General features: G+C 57.1%; 1 protein-coding gene across 2 annotated transcripts in view; it reads left to right on the top strand.

The window, feature by feature from the left end:
- Positions 1-4023: 4023 nt before the first annotated feature.
- MICALL1 (MICAL like 1) overlaps positions 4024-18146 on the top strand; it is a 29127-nt gene continuing 15004 nt past the window's right edge. For both annotated transcript variants that reach the window (XR_013960274.1, XM_080662487.1), the window contains exons 1-7: positions 4024-4472; positions 8835-8883; positions 9238-9379; positions 13641-13720; positions 14704-14846; positions 16285-16757; positions 17926-17983. Coding sequence is in view for 1 of the 2 variants with exons in the window: in XM_080662487.1 (XP_080518613.1) it covers positions 4327-4472; positions 8835-8883; positions 9238-9379; positions 13641-13720; positions 14704-14846; positions 16285-16757; positions 17926-17983 (1091 nt within the window). In the remaining variant the exon portion in view is untranslated. The remainder of the gene's footprint in view (positions 4473-8834; positions 8884-9237; positions 9380-13640; positions 13721-14703; positions 14847-16284; positions 16758-17925; positions 17984-18146) is intronic.

Consider the following 18146-nt stretch of genomic DNA (forward strand, 5'->3'; position numbering starts at 1 on the left):
GGGGTGGGGGCGAGGGGAGGGGAAATTGGGAGTGAGTGCCAATGGGTACAGAGTTTTGGGGGCAATGGAAATGTTCGAAGTCAAATAGTGGTGACAGTTGCACAGCTCTCTGGATATACTGAAAACCACTGAACTGTATACTTTAGAAGAGTGAATTTTATGCTATGTGAAGTGTTTTGAAAAGTTGTCTGTTATAAATTCAAACCGTAGTGACTTGAAAAAAGTGAGTCTGTCATACCCATCAATCTCAACCCACCGTTAACCCCTGCCTGCATTTGGGCAGGTATCCTTTCTTCCTAATGAATGAACATGCCAGATACATGCACCTGGAAATGTTTAGATACATAAACAGATATGACATATAGGATGTAATTTTGTTTGCAACAATGGGATCCTATTGTACTTGTTATTCTGCAGCTTGCTTTTCCACTTCTCTTAAGAATGTATTTGCATGACATTCTTTTAATGGCTGTGGGTTTTTCTGCTGTCCAGCTGTGCTGAAACTGAATCACCCGGTCCCTTACTGATGAACATGTAGGCTGTTCCCAGTGCTTTGCTGTGAACAATGAACATCTTTGTATGTACATCTCAGGGCCCCGAGATAGTATTTCTGGAGGACAGAAATACTAGAAACAGGCCTGCTGCGTGCAAGGGTGGGCAAATCCCTACCTTATATAGATGTTAACATCAAACCTTGGACAGGTGACATCCTCATCCAGGATCTTCCAGTAAGTCAGTGGCATAGAGAGTAGGTGGTGGGTGAAATAGGGCCAGCCAGACTTTGCCTCCCACCCCCAGGAACACAGACGCACACATAGACCCACCAAGTCCACCGGCCTCTGAACAGGTGCAGAATCAGGTAGACTCACAGCCTGAGGTTCTCAGGGCAATGATGAAATTCATTTCCCCCACAGCCTCTCCAGGTCCCCTCCATGGTGCGTCCTCTCCCTTTTATCTTTCTGAAACTTACCTTGAGATCTGTGTGGGGAAAAATGTAAACCGTAGGTCGTAGGTTGTGGTTATTCATTCACTCATTCATTCCCAGCGCTCATTCTGGGTTAACTTCTCCCACCCAGTGGTTCTGTGTTTTCATCCAGCTTCTGCACCTCCCTCCTCGCAGCTCTCCTACAGAGCAGGTTGGCAGGGAGCATGGTGAGTGGAAAGCATGGCACCTTGACCCAAACTAGTCAGGGGCCTCGTCTGGATGCCTGTTGATCCTTGGGCTTCCTTTTTCCTTGTCCCCTTAGCATGCTGGACAAAAAGCCGCAAGAAATCTGTCTCGCTCACCAGACTAGCCAGCACTTCCCTGCCAGGATCCTGCCCCGCTGTGGGAGACCTGCAGCTGTTTTGAAGGCCTCCCTATCTGTTCCCATGGTCTCCATCACAGCACCTTGCTTTTTTTCTTCTGAGCACCTCCCACCATCTGAAGTAATCCTTGTTGATTTAATTTAAAAAAAAATTTTATTTCAGAGAAGAAGGGAGAGGGATAAATAGAAAACATCAATGATGAGAGAGAATCATTGATTGGCTGCCTCCTGCATGCCCCACACTGGGATCAAACCCACAACCAGGGCATGTGCCCCGGCTGGGAATCCAACTGTGATCTGGGTCATAGGTCGATGCTCAACCACTGAGCCACACCGGTGGGACATGATTTGTTTACTTGTTTACTGCCCTTTTTCCCAACTAGAATTCGAATTCCCTGAGGACAGGAGCCCTGTCTTGTTCACCCCCACCTCCCCTGGGCTCAGATGCTCAGTGTTTGTTGGATCCATGTTTGAATGGGAATGCTGCAGGAGGTCTGGAAGGCTAAGTTTCAAACTGACAATGTGGCTACTTCTTAGGAGGGGCTGGGATTGAGGGAGAGACAGTCAAGCAGGAACTTTAGCTTTATTTTACTTTAATAATTTTATAAGAATGTATTCGCTTCTAACTGATAGTTTAAAAATAAAGAAAAGCACAGAAGGAAGGGCCCAAAGCCCTTTGTCTTAATCCTGAAATTACGGCCTCACTTTGGGCCAGAGACCTGACTTGCCCAGCTGCCTGTGGCTTCTGACCTCACCTGTAAACATAGTCTCTCCTCCCGCCGGGACCCGGATTTACAGTCTGCACAGCATTTTTCCATCCATTATCTCACCTGATTACCCACAACCCTGGGACACAGGCAAAACAAAGATCATTATCCTGATTCTACAGGGGGGGACATTGGGGTTTGCAGGGGTGAGTTGTCTGGCCTGTGGTCACACAGTTGTGGTCATGCAGGTTCTCGCTTCCTATCATGATGAACTGACTCAAATAATGAGTTTACAAAACCCGCAAATAGATGACCCAGTGGGAGCCCAGAGGGCTCTGCCATGTAAGCCATATGGCAGTGGGGTCAAGGTCAGACTTGGAGCTGTCTTCAGGGACCTTAAGCTGGTGAGGACAGGGTTTTAATGAGAGTCCTGGTGGACTCTGAAGGCCAAGGTGGGTGCTGGTATTAGGGTCCTGAGGCCAAGTCCCCCATATAATGAGGGCACCTGGAACCCTCCTTTCCTGGAGTTGCTTTCCCAGAGAGGACAGGGCAGGTAGGGGGTGGCAGCACAGGTGGTTAAGGGCCAGGAGGGCTGGCCCATGGCAGCCCCTTCCTAGGTAGCCTGAGGGTCCACACTCTGGGCCTCGGTGGTGGCCTTCCAGCCTCAGACAGATCCAGGGTGTGAGGCTGGCCCAGGTTGGCAAGTTGGGGTCCCCTGCCCTGGGTCATCATTGTATCCAGGGCTGGGTTTCAGTGGACCTTTCAGGAGGGGGGATTCCCTAAGTCCAACTCCCTGCTCGATAATTTATTCAAGGCTCAGGTGACAAGCTGGGTATGAAATGCTTTCTATCCATTTTACCACATTTACCAGGTACCAGGTATCAAGAGTTAGCATTTATGGGTGATGACTAAAGGGTCAGGCACATCTTAATCCTCTCAGCCACCTTGTAAAGAAATTATCACCCCCCAAAAAATAAATTATCCCCATTTTTAAGATATAGAAATTGAGGGGTTCAGGGCAGCTCAAGATCACATGGCTGGGTGAGTGGGAAAAGCCAGGATTTGAGGCTGGATCAATATGACTCCTAAATCCCTGTTCTTTCCACGCCCCACCCCACCCCCAGGGCTGAGGGGTGACAGAGATGACTAAGACCCTGCTCCTTCCCTTGGGTGGGGTGGTGTAGCCACAGACCTATCCTAGCTCAGCAGTGCGCTGGTCAGAGTGACATCACTGCCATGGCCGGGGCAGCCAGCCAGGGGAAGGCTGATTCATCTTGTGGAGAGGCCTTGGGGAGGGGTCGCTTCCCAGGTCTTGAAGGGGGAGCAGAAGGAGAATGGTTCCAGGCCAGACACCTAATGCCCTGCCAGACAAGGGCCTGCTTCCCATAGCTCCTTCCCCTTGGAGCCCAGCCCATCACCGCCCTAATCAGGGCAGGAGAGGGGCCCCAGTGGGGAGGGGGCGACCCCAGAGCCTACACCAAGGGTCATAATTCTGCAGGGCAGGTGGTCAGGCTCAATCCAACCCCGAGAGGACACCTGGACGGGTGTGGCGGGGAGCATGGAGCCTCCGCGGCAGACTGAGGCAGGGTGTTTTGGGTGGTGAGGCAGGGTGGAGGTGGCCATCTGGGGGGGCTTTGGAGTCTGCAGGGGAACTGCTTGATTGGCCTGAGGTGGGAGAAGCCTCCCCAAAGTTTCAGACCAGGAAGCTAGGTGGGTTTTTTAGAGACATCAGTGAGGGGGATTTGTAGGTGCTCAGGCCCAGGAGTGGGAGGGACTCAGGATGGGAGGAAGGGGAGAGTTCCCGGTGGGCTGCGCGGTGGAGGTGGTGGGGTGGGGGAAGCATTGCGGGGAAGGGCTAGTCTGCGGTGGGTGAGGCGTTCAGGGCGGCCCCAGAGTGTGAGGGGTTTCGGGAGGGGCTGGGCGGAGGGGGGGGTCCGCGTTTGGGGGCGGAGCCGGCGCTGGGTGGGGCGCCAGGCCACCGCCCCCTCGCCGCTCCCGGCGGCGGGCGGGGACCCAGGCCGGCGGGACGCGGCGCCCGGCCGGCCCACAGCGCGGGGAGCGGCGGCGAGTAGGCGGCGGCCGGCGGGGCTGGTCCGGGCAGGTCCGGGCGGGGAGCCGGAGCCGATCCGGGACCCCGCGCCGGAGCCGAGCGAGGACAGCAGGCCCGGCCCCGCCTCCTCCCCGCCCTGCGCCCGCCGGTCGCGCCGGAGTTCGGAGCCGCGCCGGGCAGGGCCGCGCCGCCGCCGCCGGTCCTCGGTCCGCGGTGAAAGCCTGATCGCGGCGCCCGGGGTCGGGCCGAGCCTGCGCGGCGCATGGCGGGTCCGCGGGGCGCGCTGCTGGCCTGGTGCCGCCGCCAGTGCGAGGGCTACCGCGGCGTGGACGTCCGCGACCTGAGCGGCTCCTTCCGGGACGGCCTGGCCTTCTGCGCCATCCTGCACCGCCACCGGCCCGACCTGCTGTGAGTGCGCGGCGGGGGGCGGGGGCGGGAGCGGGGCGCGGCGGGGACCCCCGCCCCCCTCGGTGACGCGGGCCGGCGGGTGGCAGGCGCCGCCCCCGGAGACCGAGACTCCGAACCCACCGACGGGCCCCGACGCCCGTAGGGTCCCTGAGACCCCAGCCCGGGGCACAGCGCCCCCGCTAGGGCCTCGGACCCCGCCCCTCGGGACCCCCACCGGTGCTCGGTTGCCTCCGCGGCGGGCGTTGGGGGGGTGGCCCCGCCCACCAGGCACTGATTTCCGCCTAAGGGACTCCCCCACCCCCAGGTCTTGACTCTTTAAAGGGGACACCGAGCCCTCTTTGGCGACCCTGCCTTTCCTGCACTAAACTCCTCTCAAACAGGCACACTGGCACCCCTCCCTGTGAGGCATGGAGGCCTTTTCCCTCTTGGGGGGACCCCCTAGCTCTGAGTACAGTGAACCTCACTTCTCTGATTCCCCCTGCGATCTTGTCCCCAGTGCCTGCAGGCGGGAGGAGACCTAGGTTACAGGGCTTGGATGAATGGATGTAAAGGCCCACAACCCCTCTGAGGACACAGACCTGCCTCCCGAGTGTGTGCCCCAAGGTCCTGCTGCCCTCAGTGGGCAGGAAGGCCACGTGGAGACTCATAGTGTCTGACTGGCAGCCACCAGGGTATGAAATGTCTCCTTCCTTCTTGTCCCCAGCTGCCCAGTGAGGTTCTCATGGGAAATTTATTCAGACCTCCCCTCCCCCGAGCAGTGAACTTGGGGCTTCTATCTCAGCTCCCTCTTCCTTGGGTCCTTGAACCTCTCTCATTCATTCATTCATTCATAAAACACTGAAAGTTTATCTGGTGCCTGCCATTTCTGGTGCTTACAGTGCCCCCCACCAAGGGTGCCTGAGCCTGGCAGGGTCCAGAGTCTCTGTGTCTGCTCCACCCCCAGACCTGTCTCCCCAAGGACAGCACCTGAGAGGGCTTTGAGGAAGGAGGGAAGGGAGGAAAGGGAGCCTCAAGGATCCGCTGGCTCATGCACTTAGTTTACTCTGTGCCACGTGGTACAGTGTCTGTGGGTGGTGGGTTGGCCCTGGAGGAGAGGGCTTTGGGGGTGTGGATGCAGATGTGAACGAGGTGAGGTGGAGACAGACGTAGGTGGGCCCTGCCTGCTGTGGGGTGTGTGACAACTGCACTAAGAGAGGTTGGTTGCTCAGGAGAGGGGCTTGAAGGACGACGGAGAAGGGCACCCAGCATGGAGTGAGGGCTTGAAGGGTCTTCTGTTTTGGCTGGGGGGCAGGTGGGGAGGCAGGAGGCAGGGGCAGGGCCAGGTGCGAAGGGACCTGGGTATCAAATGGTGCAGGTTGCTCGGTCTCTGTTCAGTGCCATGTCCCAGGTGTCCCTTGGGTAAATCACTGGGTCCCCCCAGGCATCAGCTCCCTCATCTGTAAAGTAGGGTTGATAATACGACTGACCTCACAGGGTTGTTGTGAGGATTAAATGAGGAAATGAGCATTCAATTAACATTAGTTATTATAAGTGGTGTTATTAGGCCGTCCGGGGATGAGGATGAAAGTGGCTTATTCCTTCATTTATTCAACAAGTAGTCACAGAGTCACTGCTCCGTGCTGGGCACTGTGCCTGGCAATGGAGATAACAACCACGTAACAAGGAGACAAACCCGCACAGTCTCCCACGCCTCTGGGAGGAACAGATGCAGGCGCAGGGGTGATAATTCCCCGTGGGAAGTGCTCTGTCAGGGACGGGACGCAAGGCCTTCCAGATGTCACATAGTTCTCAAGGGGATAGCAGGAGCCAGGTAAGGGCATCTGGGCAGAGGGGACCCCTGATCAGGGGAGGCACAGGCAGTGCTGCTGGGGACCATGGCGCGTGGTGGTAGGGCCAGGAGGAGTGGCTGGGCCAGAGTGCTTAGGGCCTCTTGCTGCCTAAGGAGGTTCACAGGGCTGTGGGGGCCATGATGGTTTTAAGCAGGGGAGGTATGTGGCCGGAGGTGGTGAGGAATGGAGGGTGGCTCCCCTCCTGAGAAGAGATCTAGGATCTCACCCAGGCATTCAGTGTTGGGGCTGCCAGCCCATCGCACAGGACAGAAACAGGCCCAGGTCCCACCTAAGGCATAGAGAGGACCTCAGCGGTGCAGAGGGGAGGATCTCCACGAGAGTAGGGTCTGGCAAGCAGCATCTTGAAGTAGTTCAAGCTCCTGGCGCTGTGGGTCCTGCCTCTGTGTGTGGGGGGGTGAGGGGGTGGGGGAGGGTCTCTGCTGCCATGTTCATTCCCTCTTCCTCCAATCCAGGCACCTTTAAGCTCCCTTGAGGGAAGACACCATGTGGGTTTCATTTTTGTGCCCTTCATCTCTCCCAGAGCCAAATAGAACTTCCTGGGCCTTTGAAACTCGCAGAAAATCAGTTACCAGAGCCCAGATGGTGATTAGAGACAGAGATGGGGGCAGGGTGAGAGGCTGGAGGAAGAATTGTAGTGTCTTGGGGGCCTTTACAGTTTTTACACTGCTTCCAGGATGTCTTCATTCAATAAACGTTTATTGAGTGCCTACTAAGTGCTGGGAACTGTGTAGGGTGTTGGCGACATAGGGTGAATGAAGTCCCACCTTTCTTTTCTTTTTCTTTTTATTTTTTATATATTTTTATTGATTTCAGAGAGGAAGGGAGAGGAAGAGAGAAATAGAAACATCAATGATGAGAGAGAATCATGGATCAGCTGCCTCCCGCACGCCCCCTACTGGGGATGTGCTCACAACCAAGGTACATGCCCTTGACCGGAATCAAACCTGGGACCCCTCTGTCCGCAGGCCGAAGCTCTATCCGCTCTATCCACGGAGCCAAACCGGTTAGGGCAAAGTCCCACTTTTCTAAGAACACTGTTGGGGAGACCGAAAGAAGTGGCCGAGACAAGGTGCTTTGTCCCATTTGGTCTGGGTAACAAGCCTTTGTCTTGGGGGCTTCTGCTGGTGTCCCCTCACCCCATTCACAGCATCACAGACCAGGAGGCTGAGGGTTAGGAGATCACATTGCTTGCTAAGGGTCGTGCTCTTAGGCAGTGGCAAAGCTAGGGGAGTTAGGGACCCAGCTGAGGGGAGAAGGAAGCAGCCTGGCCGGGGGTGGCAAAGGGGGCTAAAGCTCATACACAGCCACCTCCCCTCTGTCCAGTCCATCCAACCTTGGGGCACCTCCTTCCGGGGTTCTCAGCTTACTGTACCTGGACTCTGCCTGGAGAGGCTCGGGGGTCGGAGGGCTGGGGGAGGGGCGTGCTTGCCCTCTCCCTTGTCTGTGAGGCCTGCCCTTCACCCAGCGCAGACTCTGTCAGTCCTCCCACCAGCCTGGAAGAGCAGGGCCCGGGACGGGGCTTGGGAGGACGGACCGGGGCCTGGGAAGACGAGCTGCTTGCTCCAGCCTCCGGCCCCCTGCCTTGGGCAGTCAGGCTGCAGTTTTCAGCCATAGAAGGGCAATGACTGGGGTGGTGCACCCAGGAGGCTGCCAGCAAGAAGGCTGGGCTTCCTCTACCGGTTTCAGCCACTCTAGCAGCCTGGAGCAGGGAGGGGGTGAGGGGGATAAATAAAGCCAGCAGGCTTGCCGGCTGTCCCCTCCAGGGTCCCCCAGGCCGGCCCGGCTGCCTCTCACCTGTCTCAGCTTAGAAAGTGGGGAAGCCTTCGCCGCTCCCCCCGGAGTGGCCCAGCAGGGCAGCCAGCCGGTCAGTGCCTGCCAGCAGCTGTGGAGGCTGTTCTGTGTGCAGTCCAGTTCAGACTTGCTCTAGTCCCGGCCCCATTAAGAAACAGTCATCTTCTTAATGGGGCCGGGTTGGGATTCGGCATGTTGGTGTGGCTTCTCCAGGTTTGAGACATGCAGTACAAGGACCAGGAATGTGGATTCCCAGGGCTGGCTGGTTTCCCCTCTGAGGGCCTCAGTGTTCTCATCTGAAACAGGGTAAATAGCAGCCAGGCAGAGTTGAAAACAATGTAAATTCAAGACAGGAGCTCAGCACAGCACTGGCGTGAGGTCCTCAATCCACGGATGTCCCTGTTTTTACAAGTATTTGTCCTGGTCTGACCAGGATGTGGCTTCCTGGGGAAGGGCATCCAGATTCGCAGTGAGTTAAGGGATCTTCAGCCTGGAAGCTTGACCTTGAGCCTACCCCTTCGAGTGATTGGCATCCTCTGCTTGGGTGCCTGGGCTCAGCCTGTGCCCCACCAGGAAGGCCCAGGTCTACAAGCGTGTGCTGTTGCCTCAGTTTCCTCCTGGCCAGTCCACAGACCCCGCCCCTTGGGATGAGGTCACCCACCTGCCCCTTCCTTGGTCCAGTCACCTCCTCAGCGCTCCCCCTCCCCTTTGCCTCTTGCAGAGATTTTGATTCGCTTTCCAAGGACAATGTCTTCGAGAATAACCGCTTGGTGAGTCCTCAGACAGAGGAAAGCATAGGAGGCTGTGGGTGGGGAGGGGTGGGGTAGAGAGGGTGGGGTGGGGAAGGGTGGGGTGGGGGTGGGTGAGGGTCTTGCAGGGCAGGAGCTGTGGAAGGGCTGCCTTGCACTGCGGCCCTGGCTGCTCCTTTCCCCACCCCTGCTTCCCTCTGGCCCGCTTGTCCCTGGAGCACCAGGCCATCATGTGGGTTCAGAGCTGAGGGGAGCCCATGCCCACCCCTGCCCTGGTACCCCTCATCCCACTGACGGGCGCCCACTAACCCTGCCTCCTCCCCCCGTCCTGCTTTTGGCTGCTTTTGCCCCCACCCCTGCACTGTTCCCACCCAGGCCTTTGAAGTGGCCGAGAAGGAGCTGGGCATCCCTGCTCTCCTGGACCCCAATGACATGGTCTCCATGAGGGTCCCCGACTGCCTCAGCATCATGACCTACGTGTCCCAGTATTACAACCACTTCGCCAGCCATGGCCAAGGTGAGAGGGGGCAGCCCTTCAGGGAGACTGGCCCTGGGGCTGGGGCTGGGGACGGGTGGTAGATTTCTGCGCTGCAAACAGGCAGCTGAGGAGGCCGCCCATCATCCATTCACTGGATCGTTCATTCACTCATTGAAATGCCCTTTCCTGGGTGAAACAGCAAGTGTGCTGGGGTATAGCTGTGACCAGGTCGCTGCCCTCCCGGAGCGCCCAGTCTGGTGGCAGGGACAGATAACAAACACGGCAACCCATAACGGAGCAAAATAATATGAGAGGAGACAAAGCGGGGACGGGGGGTGCTTACCGCTGTCTGAGGTCACCTCTCTGCACCCACCCCCACTTCCTGTTAGCACACACTTCCTTGGGTTTTTCCTCCAGGGAAGTGACCCCGTGGGCTGGTGTGCAGCATCTTCCCCAGAAGTGACCTTCAAGGCCTGAGAACTGAGAGGCTGGGGAGTTGGGGATTCCCTGGGGTACAAGGGTACTTCTCTGCTCTGAGTCAGGTCACTGCGGCGACAGAGCCTCCTGTCTGGAGAATCCCCATTCAGGACTCTCCTGGGGCAGCTGGCCCAGAGCGGGGAAGCAAGGAGCCCGAGGTCACACAACGGGAAAGCAGAGGCTGGGTCGAGAATACAGGTGTCCAGACTCCTGCTCGGGGGTCACTTCTGGGTCCTGAGGGGGTGGGCGCCTTGCCCCTCCCCTGCCCGCGTTCAGCCCGGCCTCCGGTCTCTGCTGTCCATGTGGACAATCCCAGCCCATCTTTAAAGAAGTGTTCTGTAAAGTCAGGTCTTTTTTTCCTTTTTAAAAGTAAAGCATGCTTACTGTAGACAAGTTAGAACACAGAAAAGGACATCAAAATTAAAATAACCTGTTACTCCCCTTCCCAAGATATTGCTAGGGATTAATATTATACTTGAACAAATGGCATGATCTGTCTTTTAGTAGAAATCAAACTAAAAAGATTTCTTAACCTCTAAGTCTTTGGTGAGAGGCAATAAGGTAGAAGTTACGAGCATGGACTCAAAACTTGTTATCTGCCATTTACTCTCTGGGCCACCTTGGTCACCGCTCTGCCTCAGTTTCCCCTGGCAGTGGTGATAAGAATAGCGCCCACCTCGCAGGGTTGATGTGAGGAGTAAACGAGGAAGTGTCAACCTGCGTGTGGCTCTTATTTAGGACTCAAGGTTAGTGTTATTACGACGTCTTTCTTCCGTTGGTTAGAATTTAGCTTACTTACCTAGAATCACAATTTGGTCCTACCTTCTGGAAGGTTCCCTGTTGAAACCCCCAGGCTCTCTCTACTAAGCTCTTCTTCTGGGGAGCTATGGGGTGGGTGGGGTGGGTGGGGGGCCGTCGGTCCTACTGTTGGTGGTCCTGGGTCCTCACCAGGCACCCCGCGGGGAGGGCGCCCTGGTGGCCCAGCTCCCTGAGCTGTGCCTGGGCCTGCGGGGATTCTTGTTGCTAAAAGCACAGCTTGTACTTTTCATATAACCTGGCCCCTAAATGCAAACCATTTTTATCCCACCGGCTGCTCAGCCAGAGGAAACCCAGCGATGTGTTCCAACCCTGGAGGCAAAGCTGGCTGTTAGACGCCCCCAGATGGGCCCGTTCTGTACTTTCTGGGCGAATGGAGGGATTTCAAGGGTGCTCTTGACTGGACTTGACTCTCACCGGGCCGGGTAACCTTGAACCTGGCCCTGGCTGAGACACTGAAGTGCCGTGCCGAATGCTCAGCTTGGGCCACGCTCTGTGGGTGCCGGTGACCCTGAGCACATCAGCTGACCCCTGACCTCCAGGATGCCCAGCGTCTGGGAAATGGGAGGAGGGGTTCCAGCCCCACAGGGTGGCAAAGGCAGTGTCATCAGGATAAAGTCCAGCTTCTTTGTGGGGCCCCTGAGGTCCTCCCCACACTTAGCTTGAGCCACTCACTGCCCCAATCTCTTGTGCTTCTTGAACACCTCACATTCTTTTTGTTTTTAAATGTTTTTATTGATTTATTAGAGAGAGAAAGGGAGAGGGATAGAGACCGAGAAACATCAACGAGAGAGAAACATCATCGATCGGCTGCCTCCTCCACACCGAGCCTGAAGCTGGGGCATGTGCGCCGACCGGGAATGGAACCCGTGACCTCCTGGTTCATGGGTCAACGCCCAGCCCTGAGCCACACCAGCCTGCACACATCACGTTTTGTACTGCTAAGTCTCTTCTTGGGGATCCTCCGGCCCCAAACTCCACTGTCTGTTCCATTTCTCCCACCCCCAGCACATTCTTTCCGACTGACCCTCTAATCTTCACATTTTGCCTCTAAGCAGCCAGCCCTGCTTTCCTTACTCCAGGCGCTCGTGTCGCCCCTGCCCCATGTTCAACACGAGACTGTGGCCACAATATCGCGATTACTCCTCTCTCCTCCCCTGCAGACTGTCTCCAGTCACAGCTGCGTGGCTCCAGCACTTATTCATGTAACAAATCCTGTGGAGCGCCTGCTGTGTGCCAGACACTGTGCTAGGGAGAGAGCTGAGAATGAAACACTCACTGAACTTGCAGTCTAATGGATTGGGGGGGGGGGGCGGGCGGTGAGAGAGGGGGAAGAGAGAGAGAGAGGGAGAGGGAGAGAGAGAGAGAGAGAGAGAGAGAGGAGAATTGTAATAAGTGACATAATGTTAGGAGAATCCAATAAGGAAACAAAGGTAATGGGATGAAAGCGATGGGAATAGGAAGTGGTCGGGGAGGCCCTCTCCGACGAGGTGACATTTGAGCTAAGCCTTGAAAAGGAGGGGAAGGAGGCCATGTGAAGATCTGGGGAGGAATGTTCCAGGCAGGAGGGAGCAGGGGGCCTGTGTGCTTCAGGGAGTGAGGGGGGAGAGGAGACGAGGACAGATGGGGTCCGAGGGGCTGGGACTTGATTAGGCAGCTAGGCTTCCACAATTTTTTACCATCATTCACGGTAAGAAATCCAGTTCCCATCACAGTCTAAGTTCATGCACACATATGTAACTGAAACAAGTTTCAGGAAATGATTCTTCCCCTTACACATGTGATGCACACAGATACTTTCTATTCTGTTTCATCTTTTGTTGTTGTTAATCTTCACCAGAGGATATTTTCCCTTGATTTTTAGGGAGAGTGGAAGGGAGAGGGAAAGACAGAAATATCGATGAGAGAGGAACACACATCCATTGGTTGCCTCTTGCACCAGCCCCGACCAGGGCCAGGGAGGAGCCTGCAACCGAGGTACATGCCCTTAACTGGAATCGAACCCGGGACCCTTCGGTCCACAGGCTAACGCTCTATCCACTGAGCCACCTGGCTAGTTTTTTTTTAAAAAAACCACTTTTATTGATTTGAGAGAGGGAGAGAGATACAGGAACATCAATAATGAGAGAGAATCGTTGATCAGCTGCCTCCCACATGCCCCACACTGGGGATCAAGCCCGAAATCCAGGGAATCGAGCCCTGACCTTCTGGTTCATAGGTCGACGCTCATTGAGCCACACCAGCCAGGCTATTTCATCTTTTAAATGTGCTAGTTGCAGTCCACAAAATGGATTTCAGGGTCCATTAATGGACTGTGACCTGAAGTTTGGTAATTTTAGACCACAGTAAGGAACTTGGGTCTAATTTTTTAAATTGTCATACAGTAAAATGGACTTTTTAATACAGACTTCTGAATTGGGGTGTTAATTTAGTCCCTGGGTACCAAGTAGGTGCTTAGTGAATATTGCTGAAGGCATGAAGGAGTGGGATGTTGGAGGAGGCTGGGTGGGTGGGTGGGTTTCTCTGGTGTGAGGGACGGCAGGCAGGTTCTGGGCCGCAGCTGCCCACTGGGGCGTAGGTAGGCCAGCTCCTTGGTGGCCCCAGGGAGCCAGCCATGTTCCTGATCCTTCGGGCCAGCACCCCGTGGTTCCTTCCTTTTCCTTCCCTCCAGCCTCCGCACCCCGGTGGGGAGGAAGCTAGCCATCCTGCCATAGGCTGGGCACTGTTAAACGTTCTGGGATTGTGCTGTTGCCTCTGCACACGGCCCCTGTGTGGTAGGGGTCACCGCCCCACTCTGCAGAGGGCTGGCGAGGGTGATCAGCTTGCATTCGGGACTTAGCTTGGACGTGGAGGTGTCTGCTGTTCGGTGTCAAGGGGGAGCCTGCTCTGGTCCCGCTGCATTGGGACCGAAGATGATGTCTGCGGAGCTCAAATCGCAGGCCAGTTTGGGGCCTCCTGGAAGTCCGGGTCTCCACCTGCCTCAGGTCTGTTTTCTGTCTCTTGGCAGCCGGTGTCTCAGCACCCAGAAAGGGCCTGTCACCCTCCTCCCTGCCACCCACTCCAGTGGAACCGGAAGACAAGGCTCAGGTAGGCAGATGCCTGGGTGGGCGGGTGGGCAGGGGCAGCTGGCAATGGAGTGTTCAGAGGACACTTGGACCTCTTCCCACTGGCTTTGGAAGTGGCGTCTCACAGGCCAGGCCAGGGCTCAGGTCAGGAGTTGCCAGGCCTGGGAAGGGGGCATGGGGCAGCCCACAGCATGGACTCTGCCACCTGGGCCCGACGGGATTTAATACACTCGCCTGGCGAGACAGCTTTTCAGTGCCCTGATGGTTCTGTGTAACCTCTAACAACCCTGGAGGTGGCTGTGATGTGTCCTGATACACAGATGAGAAAACGGAGGCTCAGACAGGCTTGCTCAAGGTCACATGGCTTAGAAGTAGAGAAACTGGCCCTAGCCAGCTTGGCTCAGTGGATAGAGCATCAGCCTGTGGACTGAAGGATCCCAGGTTCTATTCTGGCCAAGGGCACATGCCGGGGTTGCGGGCTCGATCCCCAGTAGGGGGCGTGCAGGAGGCAGCCGATCAATGATTTTCTCTCATCATTGATGTTTCTATCTCTCTCTCCTTCTCCCTTCCTCTCTGAAATCAATAAAGAAATATATTAAAAAAAAAAAAAAAAGAAGTAGAGAAACTGGGAATTAAGTCTGCTGGGGCTCTAGGAGGGAGGCAGAGAAGGCGGGCGAGGACAGTCACCCCCGGGGCCAGCCTGCAGGGCCGGCAGACTTAGGGGTAAGAGCAGCCCGGAAAGGGGTCAAACAGCCGGAGCCGCCTTTCTGGTGGGGAAGGCCCAGAAACTGAAGTCAGGACTTGCGTGTTTCCATCCTGGGCTTTGTTTCTTCATCTTGAAACGGTGACGTGATGCTCGCACCCTGTCCCCCTCCAGGGCTCAGACGAAGCACATTAGCACTTGGCAGGTGTCCGCAGTGCACGTGGGGGACAGCGGCCATTAGAGGGACTAGGATGGCTGGTGACCGTGCCCCACCCCCAATCTGCCCTCCCTGTTCCCCGCAGGGCGAGGAGCTCGCCTCCGGTCACCTGTTGGAGCCGGGCACCCACCGAACCCCCAGCAGCGCGTGCGCAGCCTGCGGGCAGCACGTGCACCTGGTGCAGCGGTACCTGGCCGAGGGCAGGCTGTACCACCGGCACTGCTTCCGGTGAGTGGCCGGGGGACCTGGCAGGGCCTCCACCCCAGCACCCCAGTAGCAGGGAGGGGACTTCCGTGGTTCAGCACCACTGTGGGGCGCACCTTGGCGCGCTCTCCTCACGGAGCACCCTGCTTACCTCCATTTACCGGGGAGCAGCTAAGGCCTGGCGCGGGGAGATGGCTCATCGTCATTAGAGCCGGGGCGCTGGAGCCCAGGGTCTGCCCCCGCGCGCTCTTGGAGGTGAGCCACCCGTGGTGTCTTAGGAGCACAATCTGCTGTAAAAGCCACTGCAGGGAAAGGATTTTAAAGTCACAGTAACAACCTGCTTTCTGTGTACGGCTCCCAGGGGAAGCCAGGGTTAAAGAGAACGGAGTAAGAGACAAGGAAAATACAAGCAATTTAGAAGCGATGTGATACAAGAAAGAAATCAGGAAAGGAAACTGAAGAGTCAGGGGATCCAGTGCCTGACAGTTGCAGCAAGCACTCTTCATGCACTCTTGTGGCTTAGTGTGTGTGTGTGTGTGTGTGTGTGTGTGTGTGTGTGTGTGTGTGTGGTGTGTGTCTGTTGTCTGTGTGTGTGTGTGTGTGTGGTGTGTGTCTGTTGTCTATGTGTGTGGTGTGTGTGTTCGTGTGTGTGTGGTGTGTGTGTGTGGTATGTGTCTGTTGTCTGTGTGTGTGGTGTGTGTGTGGTGTGTGTCTGTTGTCTGTGTGTGTGTGTGTGTGTGTGGTGTGTGTCTGTTGTCTGTGTGTGTGTGTGGTATGTGTGTTTGTGTGGTGTGTGTGTGTGTGTGTGTGTGTGTGTGTGTGTGTGTGGTATATGTGGCGGCTGCACCTGGAACCCGGGACCTGACTGCAGGACTGAGGGTCTTGGGGGGAAATCGTGAGGGAGCCATGACACCCAGGTCGGGGCAGTGTTTGTAAAACCTTTCACAGTGACCGCCCTCTCCAGTAAGAAATCCCCTTGACATTGTGACCGGGTGTGAACACAAACCTGAAGTAAAACTTGTAAAAGTAGAGGCACAACTGGAATAAGAGTTTCGAAAAGCAGGCGTGACCCCTCTGACATTGATTCGCTCTGTGCGGGTTTCTTCTATCCGTAAAACAGCCAAACAAACAGCCTCCGGCTGAGAACCGCCGTGTCAGTCCCTGAGCCCGAATGGCGGCCGCGCTCACTGGACGGTCCCTCTGGGGGAAACTGCTTCCTCTTGCAGCGCAAACTGAGCGCGTTTCACAATTTCTGCTGCTGGTTTCCCGTGGTTTTATTGTTCTACTGCGATCCTGACAGTTACCATTTTCCTTTTCCTCTGGGAAGTCCAGGGTATTGAGACAGGATCCGGCTGGCATTTGGGAGGAGGGGAGGGAAGAGCCTTGGGTGCTGGAGGAGGGGCGGCCGCATGCTGGGCCGGCTGCCTGGTCAGTTCAATGCCCATCCCGTTCTCCCTGGCAGGTGTCGGCAGTGCTCCAGCACCCTGATCCCCGGGGCCTACAGGGCTGGGCCTGAAGAGGGCACCTTCGTGTGTGCGGAGCACTGTGCCAGGCTGGGCCCGGGTGGGCGGGGGGCCAAGCCCCGGTCCTCACCACAGCCAAAGCGACAGCAAGAAGAAGGAAGGGAAGCAGCAGAAGAAGCCACGGACGTGGAGGGAGGCGGCCCCAGCCCTAGGGCGGCTGCAGGGGCTGAGGACCGGCCCCAGATCCCCAAAAAGCCCTGCGTTCCGGACAAACCACAGGATCCGGCCAGCCCCCAGGCCGGCCGCCCCATGCCCGCCCCCAGGAAGACCTTGGAGAGCACAGCCCCGACGCCCTCCGTGCCCCTGACGGCCTCCATGCCCCCGACGGCCTCCATGCCCCCGACGCCCCGGCCCCGGTCCAGTCTGCAGCCTGAGAACTCGGTGGAGCAGGGAGGCAGCAGCCTGGTGAACGGTGAGCAGGGTCCCGCTGGGACGGCACTCGCTGGTGTTTCAGTGGACACGTGCCCTGGGCGTGTTGATGGGGTCTGTGTGTGTCTGTGGGGGGGTGACTGTTTCCGAGGTCATTCATGCCACAAACAGTGACTGACGCTGCGGGCACAGCACGAACAAAGCACATGCATACAGATGGTGCCCCAGGCTGCCCGTGCTGTGTGTGTTGGGGTGTTTGTGTTCTTCTGTGTGCCTTGGGTGCTTCAGTTTGGGATGTGGAGCGAGTGCACATGGTGTGTGCCTGTGTCCCGACTGTACCGGGACTCCGTGTGCCCAGCCATTTTGCATACTCCATCCGGGTGACCTCCTTCTCACATCCAGCCCATGTCCTTGTCTGCTGTCTGACCGGGGAGTGCTCAGGGGCGGGGATAGGCCCGGGTGTGTCCCTGGTCAGGGGGCCTCGGGGGCTCTGTTCAAGGCTGTGCGGAGACCCCTGCCCCGGCCCTTATCCCAGGTGACCTGCCTGGGCTCCGTGAGCTCATGCAGGCAGGGCTCCTGGGCATCTCCGATGTGCTGGCAACCCTTCTCACCTGGTCAGGGAAGGCGCTTAGGCTAGGAGGGCCCGTGGGTCTGGGGCAGAGGCTCCCTCTGGCTGTTCGGTTCTGTTCTGAGCTGGGCACTGGGCAGAGATGGTGCTCACCTGTGTGTGCCTTTGTGGTGTAGCCAGTCTCTGTGGGGAGCCGGGCGCAGGCGGGTTTCAGTAGAGCCTGAAGTGTTAGGAGGGGCAGCGGGACTGCTGTGGGTTCATGGAGGCATTGGGGTCAGGAGGCCGCCAGGAGGAGTGGTGCTGGGTGCGTGGAGACGTTTCCCATCCACAGGGGCAGGTCTGAGGGCACTTGGGTTTCCCTTCTCAACGGAAATGCAAATGGGGTCTCAGAGGCCCTGTCCTTTCCCTTCGACCTCCTCTGCCTGTCCCCTCTGGTGCTTATCTAATCTCCCTGCACCGGGGGTGGGAGGAGCAAGTGTGCAGGTGAGGTTGCCATAGCCACCTGGAGTCCGTGACCGGCCAGGTAGGAAGGAAGGGCACTCCTTGGTGAGGCGGTCACTCTGGCTGGCGACCCGGGTGCCCCACTGCGCTGCCCAGCCCACAGCGGCCATGAAGGCCTGTCTCACCCTCCTTTCCCCTCTAGGAAGGCTGCACGAGCCCCCCGTCCCCAAGCCGAGAGGGACACCCAAGCTGTCAGAGAGGTACGGGCCCCAAGAGGCTTTCGGGCCTGGTGGTGGGAATGGGGGGCTCCTGGGACCTGCTGGGGAGGCACAGGACCCACTCTGTACCCTCCCCAGAATGGGCAGGGTTCACCTCTGGGTGGGGAAGGAGTGCTGAGCCCACATCCCTTCCCATGAGGCTCCC

This window comes from Plecotus auritus (assembly GCF_963455305.1).
Source record: "Plecotus auritus genome assembly, chromosome: 3".
In the NCBI taxonomy this organism is placed as follows: Eukaryota; Metazoa; Chordata; class Mammalia; order Chiroptera; family Vespertilionidae; genus Plecotus; species Plecotus auritus.